The sequence below is a fragment of the Egretta garzetta genome, unplaced genomic scaffold (genome assembly GCF_000687185.1).
Source record: "Egretta garzetta isolate BGI_Z169 unplaced genomic scaffold, ASM68718v1 scaffold79, whole genome shotgun sequence".
NCBI classification, from domain to species: domain Eukaryota; kingdom Metazoa; phylum Chordata; class Aves; order Pelecaniformes; family Ardeidae; genus Egretta; species Egretta garzetta.
The window spans coordinates 4,752,656-4,774,435 of NW_009260791.1; the positions used below are offsets into that span (position 1 = coordinate 4,752,656).

A 21,780-nucleotide genomic window follows, 5' to 3' on the forward strand; every position below is an offset into this window, starting at 1 on the left:
CAAACACAGTTTTAAAACAACAACACAGTATCAACAGAGTAACTTCTGTATTTATATTGTCTCTCCATTACCCATGAAAGAGATTTTTAAGAATACAGTGGTTGAATAGGTGGACACGATGCTTGCACGTCTTAACAGGCATAGTCTCTTATTCTGGCTAGCAGCGAGGTTGCTGATTATGTAGCTATCAGTTCCACTGACGTTACAATTTCCCTTTCTCAAAGCAGCAATAACCTGTCACTTCACACTGTCCTTTCTCTGACCCTCTCCTGCCTCTTCACTCATTTTTATTCTTATTGACAAGACTTATTATTCCTCCTCCCAATTCCAACTAGCTACCCTTTTGCAAATAGTAGTATCAACTATGTGGTCACTAGTAGTATAGGTCAACAATGTTATTAATATAGCACACACTGCTGGGAGCAGATCAAACAGCCATGCTTTAAAATATTAGTTTTGCAAAGGTACCATGAGGCAAATAGTTGCAGTTTTCTTCATGTTATAAAATGTAATATTGCAAGGACAGACCCCAAGAATTTAGCGTTAATTACCAGCCCAATAATTTGGAAGATATGTTATTTTTTTCCTTGTTGTTTTCATACACAAAATAAAATAAAACCATAACAGAAGGGTGCTGTATCTGTGTTTAAAGAAGGGGTTGTTGGCAAACACCATAGCTCACTTCTGCCGAAATGTACACAACTGATATATGCAGCCCAGAAAGCTGGCACCAGGGGCTTACAACCTTAATTTGCCTGCAAGAAGAAATGGAGATTTACCTTCAGAGCACGTTCTTGATTGTTTTCAGCAGTCAGATGTCTCGTGTTGTTTGCTGAAGTCTGGTTCTGCTCTTTCAGATGATGAAGCTCCTGCTCCAGCCGTTTGCACTGCAACGAGGAAAGAATCCCATTAAGTAGAGGAGTGTGGGCATATTTTTTTCAACAAGCCAAACGAATTAACGTAAATAACCCCATCACCGTTTCTGCAGTAGTGAAAGCATCAGACAAAAGCAAGTTACAACCCCAGACCAGTACTAGAGCTCCATTTTTTAAATGTGCATCATTATTCAGTTTCTTCCTGGTCCAACTGCATGCCAAAAAAAGCTAAGTTTACTATCAGATAAAGACATTTTGCAGAATGCTTTAAAAAGTCTTAAAAATGTCAGGTTGAATTTCTGCTCCTAGTTATGCCAATATAAGGCTAGATTTTGGCTTTTATGTATTAAGTAAGTGGATATAAAGGAAGCAATACATGCTTTTAGAAAAGCAAGCAAATGAAAGACCCTCCTCCCAAATCCAGGACCCAGCCTTTTATTCAAAAATATACATGTAATTTTTATACTTGTATTTTTCAGGCTAAAGGATTCCTCTAATTCCCAAACACATAACACATCTTGAAAGAAAAGAAGTTCTGAAATTGTTTTATTATAATATTTAACAAAGAATGAAAAATTTAACATTTGCTACTATGTGCATACACGCATATACTTACTGCTGCCAGTCGAACGTCTATTTAAAGATCTGCAAATTGTGAGCTAAATTATATTTCACTGGTTTTTTTGGTAACCATAGGAGGTCCTTCACAGTTACCTTGGTTTGAAAGCATAAGTTGTGAGCAGACAGTTTATTGTATTATGAAAAAAAAAAAACCAAACAAAACTGTTTGACAAAAAAAAAAAAGCAAACCAAAACAGAAAAAGTACCAGGAAGATGTAGGAGAAAAACTGTTAGAACTAGGGGTAAACACAGTATTAGCAGGATCTTTTTAAAACAGTATATTAGAAGCAAGTAGTTTGGACATCACCACCAAAACCCAAAGCTGATAAGACTCTGTTGGAACAAGAGACAATTAATTGATAAAAAATATTTTAATAAATACTTTCTGAAAACACTAGTAAGAAGGGAATGAGAATCGTGATATAACGGCCACGTAAGCATTACTGTCTCAAATGAAAGATCTGGAAGCATCAGTCTCTTGTGTTATCTTGGTTACTGTGGACGACACAGAACTGAGCTTCCCATCAAGTGTATAAAACCTATTCCTGAGCAATTCAGTGCATGGGACAGTCAAGCATGGCTCATGTCAGCTCTAAAAAAAGAAAACACTGTGAAATAGAGAGTTGTAGGACTGCAAAAATTGTAACTGAGGTCTAAGTAAAATAAGCAGTGCTAAAGTATCTTGAGACAGAAATTTTAAAGACATACCAATACATATCCTTCTTAAAGACAAAATAAGTCCTTAACAATGTACTGCACATCAGGTATCCAACACAGTATATAAACCAGAATGATTCAATCCTATATTTGAATAAGTTTTAAAAAACTGTAGGTGTCCAACAGTACTATTAAAAAAAATAAATCAATTCACATATTATTTGTTTTATTTCATTACTTCTGTAAGAAATCTGGGCTCATTTCTAATAGGATTACTTATTTTAAAGGCAGGAAATCTCTCTGGCCTAGCGCATTCTCTCAGCGTCTGTTGTAAAGTACCTTAATGCACAGTTTCATTTTTATTGCAAGAAAAAGCGAAATACAGAAAAAATGTTAAGATACATTTGATTGCAAATATTTTCACAGACTTGAGACTTTTGATGTCTATGTTTATCTCACACACACACAAAATCACAAATCACAGAATCACAGCTGTAATTCTTTTTCCATGTCCAGCATGAAAATTATGTGTCTGCAGACATGAAGGTGCTAATAAAACTATTGAAGGACTAAACCCAGATTATGCAGGTTTTTTTTTCTCTGGCAGCTTTTTTTCTCTAGCATACATGATCTAAACACCATTTAAAAAAATAAAATAAATCTACTACTTCAGGCGTTATTATGACACTTTACACATTACACCACGTAAGATCAGCAAGCCTCTCACTTTTCTGCTTTGCCAGAACTCTTCAAAACAGTGCTTTGGAATTCCCAATTTGACAACAGCACATGCTTCTTCCAGTAAATATTATTAAAAAGGCTAAAATCTCAATCTACCTTTAAAATATGAATTTATACTCATGCTATTCTCTTGATTCCAAAAGAGAAATGAAAATACGCTAAGAGCAAAATCCAGCTACAAGACCATACGGAAAAAGATCTTGAGGTGCAGGGCAGGTTGCACAACTAAGGGCATGGGTACAATGTTATTCTGTTCTCCACTTGGCTTCTGCTCTCCTGTGAAGGCAGGACAGCGGAATCAACAGCAGCAGTGGGACTGTAGCACCATACAGCATACAGAGCACGTACGATAAAGATGCAACACAAGTAACATGAAGCGGATGGACCTCCCTATCAAGTCAACCTTGACATGATTACATTTACATCAATCTTGGTAGCATTTTGTAATTTGTCTTTAATTTGATTTCCACTAAAAATGTTGATACCTGAAAAAAGCTAGGCATATTCAATCAGCATGCTGCTTGAATCCATTTTGAGGGTATCATTGAAAGAAATGGTGATCTAATTTGGCCTTCGCACATGAGTGTCCTGATATGTTGGAAACAATGTATTAACAGAAGATGTTCTGAATTATCAACCAAAATGTATTTATTCCTAGCTGTCTAGGAAGCAAAATCTTTAATTATCCTCTTTGTGAAAGCATTATAATAATACTCTAAAATGCAACATTCTGTATGTCTTACTAAAATTTTATACTCTACAACACCTTGATACCTGAACTACTTCTAAAACATCAATTTAGCTTTCTAAAAGCTAGCACAAGAACAAGACTATATGAAATTTCTGTGTAATCTTGCTGTAAAAGTTTTAAAAATAGAGTTTAAAAACAATGCAATCGTTCTATTCATTTGAGCCAACATTTTTTGAATTCTGTGTCATTGGTGGTTAGCAAGGTCCAGTAAAAATAGATGTTCTTTAAAAGAACATGTGTTTTTATTGGTTCACTCCAAGGCTCTAAAATGCCAACAGCTGCAAGTAAGAAACTGGATTTCCTTCTAAAAACATACATAAAAATACTTTTTGGAGCACAGTGAAGAGAAGACATCGTCCAATTCAGTACTGGCAAAAAGGAAATGTTGGATGTATCCTTTTAAGAAAGTTGAAAGCTAAAGGAAGTGTTTCATTTTAAATATTATAAATAAGAATGTCTAAATCCTGTTATCCCAAACTTGTGAAAATTCACACTTGGGAAACCTTCAAACAGAATCCTCTTAAAGTCAGAGACAAAATATTTTGTACGACACAGGTTGCCTAAACATCTGATCTGAGGTGTAACTGGAAGTTCCCATGGATTTAACATGTTATGAAAAGTGGGCTGCTAATTGAGAAAACTGCTTCTTTACCTCAGACAATTTGAGTTCATCAAGGAATATGAATATGCCTTGATCAGAACACTAAAGACTTTGCTAAGTAAAGGATATTAAAGCCTCACTGTTGTGATTTAACCCCAGTTGGCCACTAAGCACCACCCAGCCACTCACTCACTCCCCTGCAGTGGGATAGAGGAGGTAATTGGAAGGGTAAAAGTGCGAAACCTCGTGGGTTGAGATAAAGACAGTTTAAAAGGTAAAGCAAAAGCTGCACACAAGCAAAGCAAAGCAAGGAATTAATTCACTGCTTCCCATGGGCAGGCAGGTGTTCAGCCACCTCCAGGAAAGCAGGGCTCCATCACACGTAACAGTTACTTGGGAAGACAAACACCATCACTCCGAATGTCCCCCCACTTCCTTCTTCCCGCAGCTTTATATGCTGAGCATGACGTCATATGGTGTGGAATATCCCTTTGGTCAGCTGGGGTCAGCTGTCCCACCTGTGTCCCCTCCCAACTTTTTGTGCACCCCCAGCCTCCTCATTCGTGGGGTGGGGTGAGAAGCAGAAGAGGCCTTGACCCCGTGCCAGCACTGCTCAGCAGTAACTAAAACACCCCTGGTGTTATCAACACTGTTTCCAGCACAAATCCAACACAGCCCCATAGTAGCTACTATGAAGAAAATTAACTGTATCCCAGCCAACACCAGCACACTCAGAAATGGTAATATGTCACTTTATAAAGATTTCACACAAACAATCCACCAAGAATTAGCTTCATTCTATGATCTACTGTGTGCATTCAGAGTTCTGTAGCCTGAGAGGCAATACTGAAAATACAACACCCCACCCCACCCCAAACCCAACCAGAAAAAGGTTTCCTCTCTTCTTTCAAACCCTCATGTTTGTTCTCCTCTCTCAATATATTTCCCTCAGAAAGTCTCCTACCTTAGCTAGCCTCATTCAGGTGATAACATACTTGTCAGACAGTGAACCTCTAAGCCTACTCCAAGTGTTCCTTAAGCAACCATCAGTGCCCAACTGTACAGTTTTCACTACATCATCTATTCCCAGCAACAGGCACTCAATCTTCTCTATAACCGTATTTCCACAGTGCAACCCGGCTGTGCTGTTCTAAATGCACTCAGTCTTTCCAAACAAATATGCCTGTATCCAGCACAGGATATATCACAAGCAGCTAAGACACAAAATGAAAAGCAAAGCAGGTAACATACCAAAAGGGTAAGAAAAGATTCAGACAGGAAAGAAAGGATAGACAGCAAGTACACCTGTCCTTCCCTCCCATCTCCTAATTTAAACCACTGGGCTACTGGTGAGCCTTTTTTAACGAGCATCAGCTAACATGGTTCATGAGAATGAGGATGTTTGAGAGAGGCACTAGTTCAACCCACAGCAGATGCTGACCCCTTTCAGTGACTATCCAGGTGGGAGGGTTGAGAACTCCATGGGGAAAATCCATACAAACTGCAAAAAGGAGCACCTGCTCCTTTCTCACTGATGGAGAGGTCAAGAAGTGGACCAAGAGAACATTGCTGAGTAAAGTCCTTGAGGCTCACCCAGAAAGAGACTGTTAAAAAATGGTCCTAGTTCCAGGTAAACAAACAGGGGTAAAGACGGTTTACAATGAATCGAGTATTTCAGAAGATAGAAAAATCAATGTAGATAACCACTTAATAGTGTTTGGCCTTTACTAGAAAATGAGGTTGCATTAACATATCAAACATAACTTTAGCACTTGTATAAACAAATCATCTTTAACATGCTGTCAGCTTTTCAGCATTTTCTTCTTCAACTTGTACCTATAACATGTTAACACAGTGTTATGGTGCCTGCCATGTCTACACAGATTGATGAGTTATTTTTCGATCGTTACTTAACATGATTCTTCAGTGAGGTGTTCTGAAAGTAAAAGGTACAGACGTTACAGAAGAGTAAAGAAAAATCTTCAAGCCATTGGAGAAATAACATTAGTAGGGACAAAGATGGAATACAGCAAAGCACTAACATCGAGCAGAACAATGCCCTGGCTCCAACCATTTGGTCCCTGTGCAGTTTGTTTATATGAAGACAACACCTACCCCCACAGGTCTCATGCAGAAGTGGATGATGCATTACCCAGGTCAATCAGACCGTTCATGTGCTTTCAAAGAGATAAATGTTTTGCTACGCTGGCATGCCTTGCTCTCATCTCACTGGACTAGACAGTAATGTCAGGTGCATTACTTATTTTGTATTTCAGCACAGATTTGACCCAGAGAAAGGGGACTGTGACACTCCTTGACTGAGGAAGCAACAGCTAAAGCTGAATATAACAGAAAGCCATAACACTTCCTTACTACAAACGCAGTCTTGGTGGCTATTTAATCCTGTTACATCTATATTTGCTTTTAATATTATGATACAGCATACAATGCTTTCCATCATCTTTCATTAAAAGGAATCCAAACTAACCCTTCCTGAACTTATGGCAATACGCTAAGGAAAAAGAAGAGTCAACCCATTATGCCATTTATATGCTAGGAAAAAAAAAAGGAATTGATTTGTCTCTGTTAATACAGATAGGAGAGTCAAAATCTAATGAAACATGTACTAGGACTAAGATGAGGCCAAATTCTGCACAAAGTTCTTTCCCAAATTCTGAATTACATTTGATTGTCTTGTCCAATTAGTACATGCAAAAGATGGCATTTTTTGAAAATATATTTGTTCATCTAGAGTCGTTGTCAAAACCTTGCAATCCTTATAACCTTAAGAATCATCACTGGCATAAAACGACAAGACTCCACTGATGAGACTGCTGAAAAAAGGAATGTAGATGTAGATGGAGGTACTGCAACGCGCCTGCCCTGTTCTTATCCCCTTCCCGAAGCCTAGGCTATTGGCTGAGGGAGGTCAGGGTGGGGAGGCAGGTGGATCTTTGGTCTGATTCAATTTCATTCTGTAGTTTAATAATAATCTTGTACATAACCACAGCCTCCCACAAATAGCTTCATTCTGTCATTAAATTTAAGGTAACTTTTTTTTTCCCAAGTCAGATAAAAATCAAAAGCGAGTGCTTTGTCACTTTCCATGGGTCAGCCAGTGCATAACTACTTGATTGTGTATCAGGCCCTTCACTTTAAACAGTGAGTACTCCATCGCATTCTGCGGGCTTTTATGCCTGAAGACCTCGCTGAACTGGTATCTAATATACTGAAGTAATGGCAGATAAAAATAACCTAGTTCCTACTGAATAACTTCGGAAAATGGTTTATGTCCTCCAAATTATGGGAAAGTAGGAGTCCATTGGAATGGCAGATGAACTATTTCCAAACATGCATTTTGTCCTTTATGCATTTTAAACAAAATGCTCATCAGCAAAGTAAATGACACACCGCATCTTGATGGAAAATGCACAAATACCATTAAAAGATGAGCTTATGAGGCACCAAGATCCTACTACTACACAGCATAATACTTTTGTAAGTGATAAATTGCAGATACATTTTGAAATTAGTTAACACATATTCACTGCAACCAACAACTGAAGTACAATTATTCTACATACTAAACGTGGAAAAGATGAAGACAAATGGCTACTTTTTCACCTGTTGTATTTTTTAGTCATCACCTGTGTAAACGTGACCACAATAAACAATGATGTGAAGTAAACAAAACCAATCCGAGTGATTATTCTCTTATTGTTTTGTTCACCTTTCTTACTTTGTTTGTAATGCTCTGTACTTTAGAGTAGCTCCTAGTTCAAAGATGCCAAATGGAATGCAACTGTTCTCAGTTCAACAGCCCTTCTTCCCCCTGCCCCCCCCATTTTTTTTTTTTTTTTTTTTTTCAAACAGTCTGCCCCTTGTCCCAAATTCATCACGATTTCTGGAGAGGCAAACATCTTGCACCACTTGGATGCTGCACAACTCTTTCCTCTGCAGACAAAAATAATACCAAAGTCATCCAGTCAAAACACAAACCAACCTTTGGTGTCACTGTGAATTATGTACTTTGAACTGCAGATGTTTGGAAGCACTTATATTTATATAAATAGATTTTATCCTTTTTCTTCTAAAATAATAATTTTAAAAGAAATAAAGAAATACATGAGTTTCTACATAATAATCACTAGAAGGATTTTTCCATTAAATTATAATTTTGAATTAAGGCTTTCTAACCTATGAAAGAAAAGACTTTTCTTCAAAGTTCTGGCAAACCATCAACAAATGTGTTTAAATGATTATTTATACAATGCCCAGCAGCTTAGAACTACTGGGATTTCAAGAAAGAGAAGTGCTTTTGTAGAGCTTAGGCCTCAGAAACACGTGCATCTTTAAAAAATTATATTCTATTAGTAAGAGAAACACTTAAATGTAAACACCTTTTTTCCAGCAGTGCAGTGGTGCCTTGCTCCATCGGAAGCCACAAAAAGAAATGCATCGAAATACAAATGAAACATTTTTGTCTTCCTAGTCACTATGAGCCAGTTGGAACCTGCAGCATGAAGGCAGATAACATGCTGTATACATGACTTGGTTTCCTCCTACCATTTCTTTCCCTTTTTATTTCTGAACACTTCAAAATGCAGCAAAACGAGTTTTCATTTCTTTTCATTTGAATAGTTAAAGGAACTGTAAGTGCACAGAAAGACATTCAGAAAATTCAGACAATAAACTTTAACCATGTCAACTCTTCATGTTAACAATCCTTACATGTGCAGCTATTCAACAGCACTGGGTAGCCCTATGGTACCCACCCAGCCAACTCCATTCTCTCTATATTCTTACACTTCCCTTCAGTGATGACATTTCAAAGATCAAGACAAGCTTGATCTACTTCTCAAAGAGCTCAGCACAAACAGACTTTCCTAATCAATGATGCTCATTATAAAAAAAATGCACGGGATGAAGAAGAGAAAGGAAAACGTGATGTTCCTGAGCTATATGTGATTCCCAGGTCATTCAAGCAGGGTTCCTGTGCTGGCTGTGCCACTGGACTACCAGGACTCTGCTTATAGGGAGCTGCTGACAGAATCCTGATCTGCAGGAGGAAGCCTAACAGCAGGAGCTGCTGAAGTGACGTAACTGGGTCACCTTCACAATCTCCTGCATCCACTGCGTGTAAGTTACCAATCTTACCTTGCCTCTGATCCACTCTTTATAGTCGCTTCTAATCAGAATGTAAACCCAGTAACCTGGAGTCGAACATTTATTCATGAGGCTGTACTGGGTCTGAAATTAAGAAAAAATGCATTCAACTAACCTAAGCGTGGTTTTTTTCCTAATTGACTGTCATATATAAATAAGTGACTTCTGTTTTACATGGAAGTCACATTACTAATTCAATTTTTTAATTTCATGCCTATAAGTCTAATAAATAATGTATAAAGTAAGCATGTAAGCTGATGAGTAGTACGCAAGGTTAGTATGCTTGCTCACACACACAACCCACTGCAGACTTGTAGAAACACTAGAAAGTGGCACAGTACAATGAACTTCATATAGTTTACATGTCAGTGAGTTATATTCCAAAGCAAATTACCAATACTCCCAGCTAATTCAGCAAATGGAAAATACTAATTAAAATTTTATAATAAGAGGGAAAGATCACTCAAGAGTCAAGATTCTCTTTTAAAAGCAATGACAAAAAAAAAAATCTTTATTAGCTAAATTCTAAATCACTGAATAAAGGTCTGTAAGTACAGTAATACTTAGACTAGGATCAGTTTTACTTTCAATGCATGGTGGCAATTCCAGCATACAGATTCAAGAGATTATTTCAGAGGAGAAACTTCTGCATAGAAACTAATTCAGAGTAACCAACCTCAACATCTTTAAAAAAATTTAAAGAATAAAAATACACAACACCAAAGAGGTCATGGAATAAATTTGCCATTAAAGCAGGTCATATATTAGTACACTACTTACAAGAGAACCAGGACTGAAATACCCTACTGACTACCTGAAATAATTTTTACCCTGGTTGAGGAGTAAGTAGTACTGCAAGAAATGTCCTGAAGAAGCCAATCAGAGCAGCTGAATATTAAAATACTGTTCTGATCTTTTACTTATGGTCTTAGTACCTGTTTTCCAAGTCAGTGCAACTTCCACATACTCATTTATACACTATTTTGCAAGGCACCTTTGATCATTTTAAACTCCAGCGCTAACTACTGTGCAATTTGTTAGCACACCGAGCTGTAATATTATGAAATGGGCTACCACAGTCACAATACTTCATAAATGCTGATAACCTAATATATCACTGATTTTTTGTCTTCAGTTAGGGACAGATTGCTTAGTAGCCAGCCACCTCTTCATCACATGTGCTCAAAAAATAATCACATTTTATTCCTGCGGATTTATAGATCCTACACACGTTCTTTCTAACATGGAAATATAATCATAGAATCATGGAATGGTTGTGGGTGGAAGACACCTCTGAAGATTATCTTTCCCAATGCCCCTGCTGAAGCAGGGCCACCTAAAGCCAGTTGCCCAGGACCATGTCTAGGTGTATTTTGAATATCTCTAATGAGGGAGACTGTAAAAGGCCTATAAAAGACTATGTATTCCTAATAAAAAGAAAGAACACAAATTTCAGAAAGCCATGGACTTTATTTTTTACCAGCTGTTTTACTTTTTAGTTTTATTTCTCCTCCTTCGTTGCTGAAAGGAAGAGACACAAGTCTTCCCTCTCCAGTTTCTTTAGTCTCTCCCTCCAAATGTAACGTCTTTCCTCTGTTCTTTTGCATGTAGCCTAATTCTCAGTTCTCATCTTGACCTGTGTGAGGTCCATTCCACTGCATTACCTCATTTTTGTCTACTGTTTTGCTTCATCTTGTTCCCATAAATATTCTCTTTGTTATGCGATTCTTCTCAATAACTCTCTTAAATTATACAAGTGTTTGGTAATGTTATAACTCTTGATAAACATTGACTAATCATTTTTTCCAACACTTAAATGAAGTTAGTAAATAGGACTTGTTTTATGGGATGAGAAATTAGCACAGAAAGTTTAAGAAGATTAATCAACCAACAAGTTCATGTCAGAACTGGGATTACTACACCCAAACCCTTTGCTTTACTGACTTGACCAAATGATACAGAGCTATTGCTTCCCGTGGCCACGTGTTTTGAAGAGCAGTCGGTTCCATTACAACCAGATGGCCCGCGGCCAAGAGACAGCTTGTCAAACATCTGACATAACACACCATGACAGATAGCTGATAATTGCTTTTGTTTAAACCCTTTCCCCACCCCCAGGTAATATTCTGCAGTCTTAGTCCTCAGAAATATATATAGTAGAACGAAGGTACAGAAGGTGCAAAAGGTGTATGAAATGGAGAAATTTTAGAAAGAAACATTCACAGCCTGATTTTCAAACTAGAACTAGAAATTAGGAATCTGATTCTCAGATATATGCAAGGTACTCAGCTGCTGACAAAAGTATGTTTTTAGAAAGTGTAACCTTGTTTAATTGAACATAACCAATATTAGTTGACAAGAAAACAAAATTTGGTAAACAATCTGTCAGTTTAATGAGCTGGTTTTTAAATAATCTTCAATGGATTTTCTTAAAATCCATATGCAAACAAGACTACTGCCTAAATGTTAAGTTGGCATTTACTGCACAACAGGAATACTTCTGGTCCATTTTTAAATATCATCACATTATCATTATCCAGTATCATGGATCACTGTATAGACGCCACAGTTTTTTAATCTCTTTATTCAGATATTGTAATCATGGGATTGCAGGTGTTCCTTGTAGTACACACTACCTGTTTGTCCTGACAAATACTGTACTCTCAATTGAGCCATCAGTTGCTTCAGTGGCAGTTCTTCAATTTTTTGTTGTGTAATGTATTCTCCCAAATGTACAACAAAAGCTACTTTAAACTAGAGATTATAACAAACTAAACCAGCTAACTAGGTAGGTGAAAGCACAAAGCTCTGCAGACGTGTCAGGGCGAAAACCACTTTTTGAATAAATGACCTGAATCAGTAGCATTCATTCTTTCTCCACAGAATAACCATGCTTTTTTAGGGAACGTCAATACTGAAGATCACAACTATTTAAAAGCAATATTAATATCAGTGTTTCAACAGTCTAAGTGTGAAAATGGAGTAACTAACTATAAATCTTAAAATGTTACTGTGAAATCAGTTTCTTTCTCACCAACACAGAGATCTTTTCAAATTTGCTCATGTGCACTGAGAAGTGGAATAAAGATATTGTAAAAAAAAAAATTAAATCAATTAATTCATCAGTTTTGCACAAGCTTAAAATGAATCATACGCAGAATACAAAGACACCCCACAAAGAAATATTTAAGAAAGTAAACAAAAGCTCTGCAAAGCTAAAACAAAAGCACACATTTAGAAATGATGTATTGGTCAGCTTCAGTAATACTGAGAAACATCTGTATGATTTTGGTACGTGAATAAGACTTTTCAAGTATTAACTAGTGGTTGACTCTGAAGATTTTACTTCTGTAACAAAATTTAGTTTTAGCTTCAAAGTGTTTTACAGGGATCAGTGTGACTAGCTACCCAAACAGATGCACACTTCTGAAGAGGACTGACCATACAGCTGTGAATGAACAGCCATGTAAAAGCTTTCAGATTTGTACTGAAATTCAGAAATGCTTAAACCTAAAATCAGCTGCCTTTGACACGTGCAATTACCAAGATTGCCCTGATCCAACTCAAAGCCTCCTGGCAATTCCATCTCTCACTTGTAGAGGGTAGGACACCCTAAGCAGAAAAAAATTAAGAAAAACACAAAGATAGAAGAATGTTATGACAACTTCTGAAAGCAAAGTGTTGGGCCTGCCTGCCAAAACAAACAAAACGGGCAAATGCTTGACTACTGCTGAGAAGTGTCTGGATACCATAGAAGACAACACACATGACATAAAGAGAACATGTAACAAGACACACAGCTGCTGGCTAGCCCCACAGTAGAAAGCAGGATGATATGACTATTTAGCAGAAGGGATTAACACCAATTTTGCTGTTTCTTCTGGGAGGCTGGCACTGGATGCATTCATTTTCGCAGTGAGATTTTCAAGACCGGTTTTGCAGATCAAGATTCAGTTAAAGTCCTATCATTTTGATTGTGAATGGGACCTCAAGCAATGAGGCTGAAAAAATGCTTGCAGTTTGAGAATACTTTCTCAAAGCTACAGAAGACGAAGGAGGTGAACTCCCGGAGAGGTCTGGTGTTCACTCCTGTCCTGAAGACAATCCAGCAGAACACTCTCAGGCAAAAAAAGAATGAAAACTATTGTTCCCTAACATTGCTGGGATCCGTAATACAATCTGTCTGAGATATGAAATTCCTCATTGTGATTACAACATGACTTGGAAGCAAATCTCACCAGTTGGTGACAAGTCATCTCACGAGACAACTAGGAGCAAAGTGTTCATAGCCATTCTTCTGATACAGAGCTTCACTCTGGGTTTGGGGTTTTATCTAAACTTTGGTAATACCTTTGCAGATAGCAGAGAAAGGTGTTACAGCTAATTCAGGAACAAGCTACTCAGCATAACTGAAAGATGACCAGTAACTGCAGTAGGACTTTGGTTAATATACTCAGATTTACAGGTTTATAGCTGCTAATTCATTAACTAGAGGTAATGTTAGAACTCCCCTCTCTCTTTAAAGCATTATCAATTCTATGTTATCCACAATATAAAGTATACACTCAGAAGTATTACTGCCGATTATCCTGCATCAGTACATTACACCAATGAAACACCCTGTAGTTAGCTACTTGTTGTATTCTGTATTTCTGATAACAACTCCAGAATTGCAAAAAGTTGTCATACTTTTATGATTTAATACTGTTCTTCATCCACAATTACATTTTTTTGTTATAGCTACAAGTATGATAGTTTTACACAACCACAGCTTCTTAAGGGCCTTTAAGTATTTCTATGTATCTGAATTGTGTCATTTAGAACGTATTTTTAATACAAAAGTAAATACAAAAGTAAACTATAAATCAGAATATGGTATTTTGTGTATACCCCCACAGCATATTCAACAATAAATACTCTAAAAACACTACTGAAAAGAATGACAACAAAACGTCGGAAAGCATTAATAAGTTCCCCGACAACAGCACCTTACAATCACAAGCAGACTGCACGCAATAGGAAAGCCCGTCCTTCATTTGTGATAGAGGGTAACGGAAGCTAAATTTTTCTTGTTCTCAAGCAACTCAACTTGAAAAATAATTAACAGTGAATAAACAGAACATGGAAAAGAGGGTAAATCCTAGATACTCACCATGTGAAGCACGAAACAGTAAAGCCATACAACAAACAAATGTAGGCATACTTGGTGAACGAGACATAGATAAGTTAATGCCACTGTGAAATTTTTCTTTCATAAAGAGAATATTGACAGATTTTCTTGTTCCATGTTTTTCTCAAGGGCCACTACACACTTCAGACCAGAATATGTAAAATAACTTCATCAAGCCTGAGGACTTCCAGAAATTGATTAATAGCTTTGCAACCAAAGGTCACAATGTCCAGACCAAAGCAAGAGGAAAATGTTTAAGTTCTACATTTCAGTCACAATCATCTACCATTCTGCTGAAAATGAGTAATCAGCTTATCCTCATTGCAATAATTTATCCTTACATCCTCTGCAGGTGCCAGAGCTAAACTTCCTTACTCACCACCTCTCTTTATGGCTTAACACAGATGTTGAATCACAAGGATGACTGTGGAGGGTATTGCAATGCTAGAGATAGGTCAATATTTCACTTCAGGGACTCTGGGGGAAAAAACTGAAGTCAACAAAAAGCAGATCTATTCATTCTTCTTAGCTCCATGTCTCACAATATTCTTAGTCAACTACTGATGTCATGGTAGTGGCATGATCAGCAATATAGTTTGGCTGCTATTCTTTGAAGATATCTCCACTGTCCAATTAAATCCAAACTTTATATTCTGTGTGTCATTTTATTTGTGATCTATGCTACTACTTTAAAACCTATTTCTCCTTGAAGGAATCAAGTTCATTTATATCTTGTGGACAGGTCCAAAATCTTCACCAGAAAAGTCTGCATATAAAGTAGTCTAATAATTTTCAAAGTAAAAAGGCTGAATACAAACATATTGGAATACTTTCTCCAACAGCACTGGTAGCTTTTACTTCCCTTTAGCTACTTTAAAATTTTTTTTAATAAATCTGATTCTCCTTCTTGAAGTCATCTCATTTTTATCCTTAATCCTGTAATAGATGAGCAGAGCTTTAATCCAATATTTTTCAAATATTTTCTTGGATTAAATGGATTTTTTCCATTTCTATACTTATAAATAATGCAGCTTTGAATTTTTATCTAAAAGTTCTCAATGACTCTCAGAAATCTTCAGTGAAGAAAAACAATTTGCATGCTACTTTGCACTGGGGATGCAATTTGCAATTTCTCTCACCTGTCTCTGCTTCTTATGCATTGTTTTGCACCACGGAGTACTATCTGAGAATGTGAACTGGGTTTCTTTTTTGATTAAAGCAAATTCAAAGATGCACTCCAGGAATGCAAGTAGTGCAATCTGACACAAATGAGTATTCAGTTCATAGGACTTGACTACAGCTAGTCCAAAGTAAAAAACAAACAAATGAAAACCAAAAAAATGCACCCCCCCCCGCCCCGAAACATGGTAATGTGGTTATCAAATGCTGAGAACTATTTCATACTTCAGATCCATTCCCATTTGTTCATGCTACTTACTAATACAGACATAATCAACCACAAAGTTGGAACTGTGAACATTCAAGAAGTGGCAAGTAGGTAAAAGCAAGAAGGAAAATGAACACACAGGTCAGACATATTAACCTTTTCAGACTCCACATGAAATGTAAACATGAAACAGAAAAATCCTATTTGTCACCTACCAAAAGAACTTTTATGCAAACTCCTCTGGGTATCCAAAATAATCAAGTATTTTCACAGAAAGATTTCTTAGAAAGTTGCCCAAGAAAACAAGCTTTTAATACGAAATACATAGATGGATTTTTTTTTATTTGTAAGAAAATCAGAGACATTTTCCCCAACAGGTAAACTGAAATCTGATTCAACACTCAGTACCTAACTTGAAACTGTGAAGTGTTAAGTACCATGGAAAATTTACTTTAGGTACCTCTACAATAGTTCTGGTTCCTACAGAACTTATAGTATGCACAGTGATTCAATCTCCTCTTCAGAGGGAATACCATTTGAATTCTGCTTGTATCACACTGGAAATTTCCTCTATGGGTTGTTGCTACTAAAACAGGAGATCAATAAGCATTCAAAACATTTTTCTTCTCTTTCATCCTAGGGTTTTGACATTAAATATTTAAATTAATTCTAGAAATTGGTTTGGAAGTCTAAGCTGTGTGAACCTAGAGCTTAGCACCATGATAGATGAGTCAAATAGCAATTAATCAAACAAGCCTGCATGCAAATTTACTGTCATTTTCAAAGGGGTGAGGAGTTTCTAGGTACTGAAGAGGAGATGAATGTTCAACTGGAAATTCATTAAAGTTTACAATTAAAGACACAAAGCTTGATCATGCCCTCAAATACTATGCAGGCATGTATTTTCTGAATTCTGCACAACACACTGTTTGCAGAGGAACAACAGGTGATTTAACAATGCAAACAATGATGTGTCTTAGGGCATCATTCAGCCAAAACCTTATGGCAAGTAAAAAGAAGAAATGTAGTATCAATTAAAAATTTGCTTCGGAAGTTCAAACCGTAATCCCTCTCTTCAAGGAAACACTGCATTAACATTTACATATTTACTCATACTTAGCATTCATGGGCTAAATACAAAAGTTCAGTATAAGAGCTCCTTAGGGTAATTTCCTTCTGATCCTCCTCTCCCTCCCACTAATGACCTACCAGCTGACCTGCACTCCCAGCTGTGAGAAGCATTAACTCAAAACCTACAAGACCTCATGCAACCAAAGCCTTGCTGAAGTCAAACTAAGGAACAAGTTGCAAAATACTCACTTGCACTAGTGAAATTCTGACTCCAGTGAAATCAAAGGGAGTTCCATGCCCTGCTAACACACCTGCCTACAGAGAAATCACCACCTCTGCTACATTAATGCAAGAGACCAACTGACACTACAGACACAGATGTGTAATGTCCTCAAATCTTCTCCTATCAACCTGTCTGAACATCTCACCTCTCCTCAGCTTTCTTAATGCCTTGAGAACTGAGCTACATACTATGATCAAAAGAAAACAGAGCACTATGACAAAAGATTAAACAGGTGTTATTCTTTTGGGAAACTTTCTACACAAATGAGAAAACCCAATGTAAGACATCAAGAGGATTCTGCTTGGCCAGTTTCCTCTCTATTTTACTCTCCAGTGGACTAAAATTCCTACTTCAGAAGAAAAAAGCACTTCACACATCTGAACATAGCCAAATATTTAACTGAGTATTCCCGTGGAAAATATTCTTGCTCTAGCTAGCACAAATATATCCGAGGTGGAGAGTCAGAGCATACCTAATTGTCTCAGAAAGTAAAGAATTATAATTTTTCAAGCTGGGTTTGTTTTTAGAAGCAAGCAGCCAAGTAGGGAAGAACCTGCCCTTTTGTGAGATGCAAAAGATTCCTGATGCTCTTCAGCACCATTCCCAATACTCCATGCCTCCCAACTACAGCAGGCACTGCCTCCGTTTGGTGCTTTGAAAATTCTTTAGCTGGTGAGATTCACTTGGTTTATTTTCAGAACCAGAGAAGAAAACATGGATTTAACAGTATAACATGGACTTCCTAAAAAATGGATTTAGTCAAACTTTTAAAGGACTATCTTTATTTAGGTACACAGGAAACAAAATGTGACTGTTCCAGTGCAATACAATCAAATGGAAAACTAATGTTGCCAATCACAACAGTTGCACATATAACTTGGCTTTTTATGATCTTTCTTCATGTTCCCTTTTACTCAGCATTACCGCCAAAGAAGAGTTGCCGGTGAGATTTACCTGAGGCCACTGATGTGAATACCAATAAAACTGACAACCATTTCTTCAACTCCTGTTTCTTTTCTCCCCGGAATCACAGTACAACTTTTAATGTTAAATTTCAGGGTTTTTTTAAAAAAAAATCTATTTTTTATTACATAGCCCTATTGCTTTCTCTTAGGACTTGGACTAAATTTGCAGTGCAAAAGGGGCATCTTGCAGACAGCTTATCTCTCTCTCACCATCCTGCTGGCAAGTAATTTCCCCATGCCCATTCATCTGCTACCTCTCAGAGAAAAGCACTGCAAATGAGGGCAACAGGAACTTGCTGTTGCCCTCCCAAAGGAAACCAGCCATAAGAGTGAACCAGCATGGTCCTTGGATCCTCAAATTACAAACATCCCCTTTACCTTCACTTCCATCTTCAAATAAGTTTGTGACCAAAATCAGCAGTACCCCACAGCAGCTGCCTGGTTCACAAACAGGTGTGTCCTACCTTTTCTTTTCCTGTTCGCAAATATCAGTGGCAAAGGCAAAAGGCAGTAGGGGAAGCATCCTGGCAGAGCAGCTAGAAGGACACAGTCAGACATGCTCCTGCCAACCATGAACTCGATTGGTATCCTTAACCAAGGAGTGTCACAGGGTTCCAAATCACAGAGTTTAAAACTGAACTGCTAATTCAAATTACAAAAATAACATCCCAAACTACAGTTTGGGTTGCAAAGGGATTGATTACCTCTATCATAAGAGAGGATAGTCATGAGGCATTGTAACCCATCACCTGAGTATTCCCCAATTAAGGGCCCAAGATCTCTATGTCATTTTTTTTCATTTACATATGCTTTTGTTGTTTTGACACTTCATACAGCACTTGAGTTTATTACTTCAATAAGACCTGTTCGCTCACGTGTGCTGAGAATGCCTTTTAATGCTCTGTGAATCACAGATAACACAGAGCTTTACACCTTATTTGGTGTAAAAGGAGGGAAATTGCTTGAGCAGAATGTAAAAAAAAAAGTAAGAAGCTGGCTTGTTGTAAGTACAGACATTTATCAGTTATTAGTCATTAGTCGAAACTGATAATGATGGGCAGTCAAGCATAGTGCTTCTCAGCTTTGTTTTCAGTGATGATAAAGTGCTGCCTGTTGCCAAACAGTGCCTCAAAATGGAGAAAGGTACTTAAACTTGCTTCAGATGAGCAACTGGGTGCATGCCAATTTTTTACATGAACAGTCATAAGCGTGTTCCTGCACAGCAGGATGTGATCAAACTATTCAAAGCTGTAAAACCAGGTTTGCTTGCCAGTTATGTTATTGCTTCAAGATCAGCGTATTACAGATGATACTTTGCCAGCCATGAAACCACCGTTTTTCCTTAACAACAAATTCTACACCTTTAATATTTAAAACTCTGTATAGAACTGACTGTTCTCAATCAAAACAAAAAACATCACAGAATGAAAGTTAGGACTGAAAACATATCAAACACAATCTCCTGAACTATAAGCCATGTCTTATTTAGCTTTAAAAAAATCACTTCCTTCAAGCAGTACCAATTAAAAGGTCCTCTTTCTTCTCTAAACCAGAAGAAAAGTAATTGTAATGACTTACTCAAGCCCTTAGCTTCAGCTGCCAACCCTGTAATCATATTAACATTCCTGTCCATAAGGTGTGATGTGGTTAATAGGTGGTGGCTAGTGTGAGACATTGCACTGTATTGCCTCCTGCTGGAAACCACTTCTTTAAAGTATTTTATGGAGATCACACAATGTGACTATGCCATGTGTAATCTTTATTAAATGTCTGTCACTAATTGGATTACTCAAGCAAGAAAGATTTTTGAAGAAAGGCAGAACTATAGTACAACGCACTGGACAAATAAGTTTTTTCCTTGAATGGGTTAAGACAAAACCGAACATAACAGACAAGAAACTGATGTTTTATTTCTCATGACAGGCAGCATCTTTCTTCATTTTCCTTTCAGAGGATCAGTCATAAAACTGACTCAAGCTTCCCAGTATAACACAATATCTGTTCACTAACAAACATATCTTAGCAAATACAACCAAACAGTTGAGTTTGTTTTTTTAAGGGGGTTGGTACAGGAGAAGATGGATGTCAATGTTTAGCCACGCTTTAGTTGTTTGGTTTTTATTCACTTGAAAATACATACTAAAAGTAGTATCAAATATTTGAGTTTATACCATTTTATTTGTTTTCACACATACAAAAAGTAGTTTGCATATTTGCTCAGCAATCTAGTGAATGATCTAAGATTACATACACATGCAGGGCTCAATACAGTGATAGAAGTGCCTCTATCTGCTTCCTAGTAAAAAGTAACATTCATGTTTGAAATCTCAAAAAAAAATATGCAGAAGTTCTTGGGTGTTAGAGCTCAGAAAAACGTTTTCTTGACCTTTCCAAGACATGGACAGTGATCTTCATTTTTTAAAGAATAAAAGAATTATTGAAGTAAAATTCAAATAGAAATATCACAACTAGCTAACCATTGTCAAGTACGCTGCAATAGCAGCCCAGTAAAGGCAACTTAGTAGTATAACTACCAGGAAAAGTATTGCAAAACTGCATTTCAAAAACAGGTTGAAAGTAATCTGTACTTGGTCATAGGAAACAGTTCATAGAATGTCCATTTTCTAGGAATGTAACCTATTCCTTACTTGAAATCAAAGCATTGTGTTCGAGCTGTGAAGGCTTTTGTGTTATTGTTTCTTACTGAGGAAAATCAGTAAAACACCAGAAGCTAGATACTACTTATGTTCACCGTGCTCAATTGTCAAATGCCAGGCTATTGTGAAGAAAACCATCAAGAGGGATAACAGATGCAGCTTCATTAAACACAGTCAGTTCAAACCCTTATCATCATACAGGCAGTTCTCTGTCATACAGGCATACGCTGTCATGGTTATAGTGGTCATTCAAATGACATTGCTGTCTCCATCACCACACAACAGCAAGGAGGAACAGAGCAACATGGTGCTCACACAATGTGTCATGAAGCATTTAGCTCCCATTGCCCAGTGACCTCTGAATTTTAAAAATGCCTTTTCCAGCGGACAGCCCATAGCATGCTGATGGTTTACTCTTTCTGTTTTGTCTCAGCCTATGTCACCTCCACCAAAAAGAAAAAGATTTTAACTTTCAGATGTTATGAATGCCTGAAATGACCTCAGATCTAACTTCCAATAATTTGCATTTGTTATGCTAAGCATATACATCCCCTGAATTATACCTAGTCCCTTTGTGGTCTAATGTAGGAATCCCTCTCCTATTGTTCTTGCTGTTAGCACTGTAATAACTACCGCTATTGCAATGTTAACAAAAGACTACTAATAATTCAAGTACGGTACGAATTCCCAAGGAATCATCAAGTGAGAAATGCAGGTTGAAATGGTAGCTTCAATTCCAAGGACCTATTTTCTAGATTCAAGAGTTACAGCTATAAAAGCATCACATATGTGAAAACACAGCACATGATCAATAGTTCTATTAATAATAATAATA

General features: G+C 37.2%; 1 protein-coding gene across 3 annotated transcripts in view; it reads right to left on the reverse strand.

Moving 5' to 3' along the window:
- MIPOL1 (mirror-image polydactyly 1) overlaps window positions 1-21,780 on the reverse strand; it is a 183,950-nt gene that overhangs the window by 92,444 nt on the left and 69,726 nt on the right. For all 3 annotated transcript variants that reach the window (XM_035902022.1, XM_035902021.1, XM_009646682.2), the window contains one exon: window positions 780-887. In XM_035902022.1, the coding sequence (XP_035757915.1) occupies window positions 780-887 (108 nt within the window). The remainder of the gene's footprint in view (window positions 1-779; window positions 888-21,780) is intronic.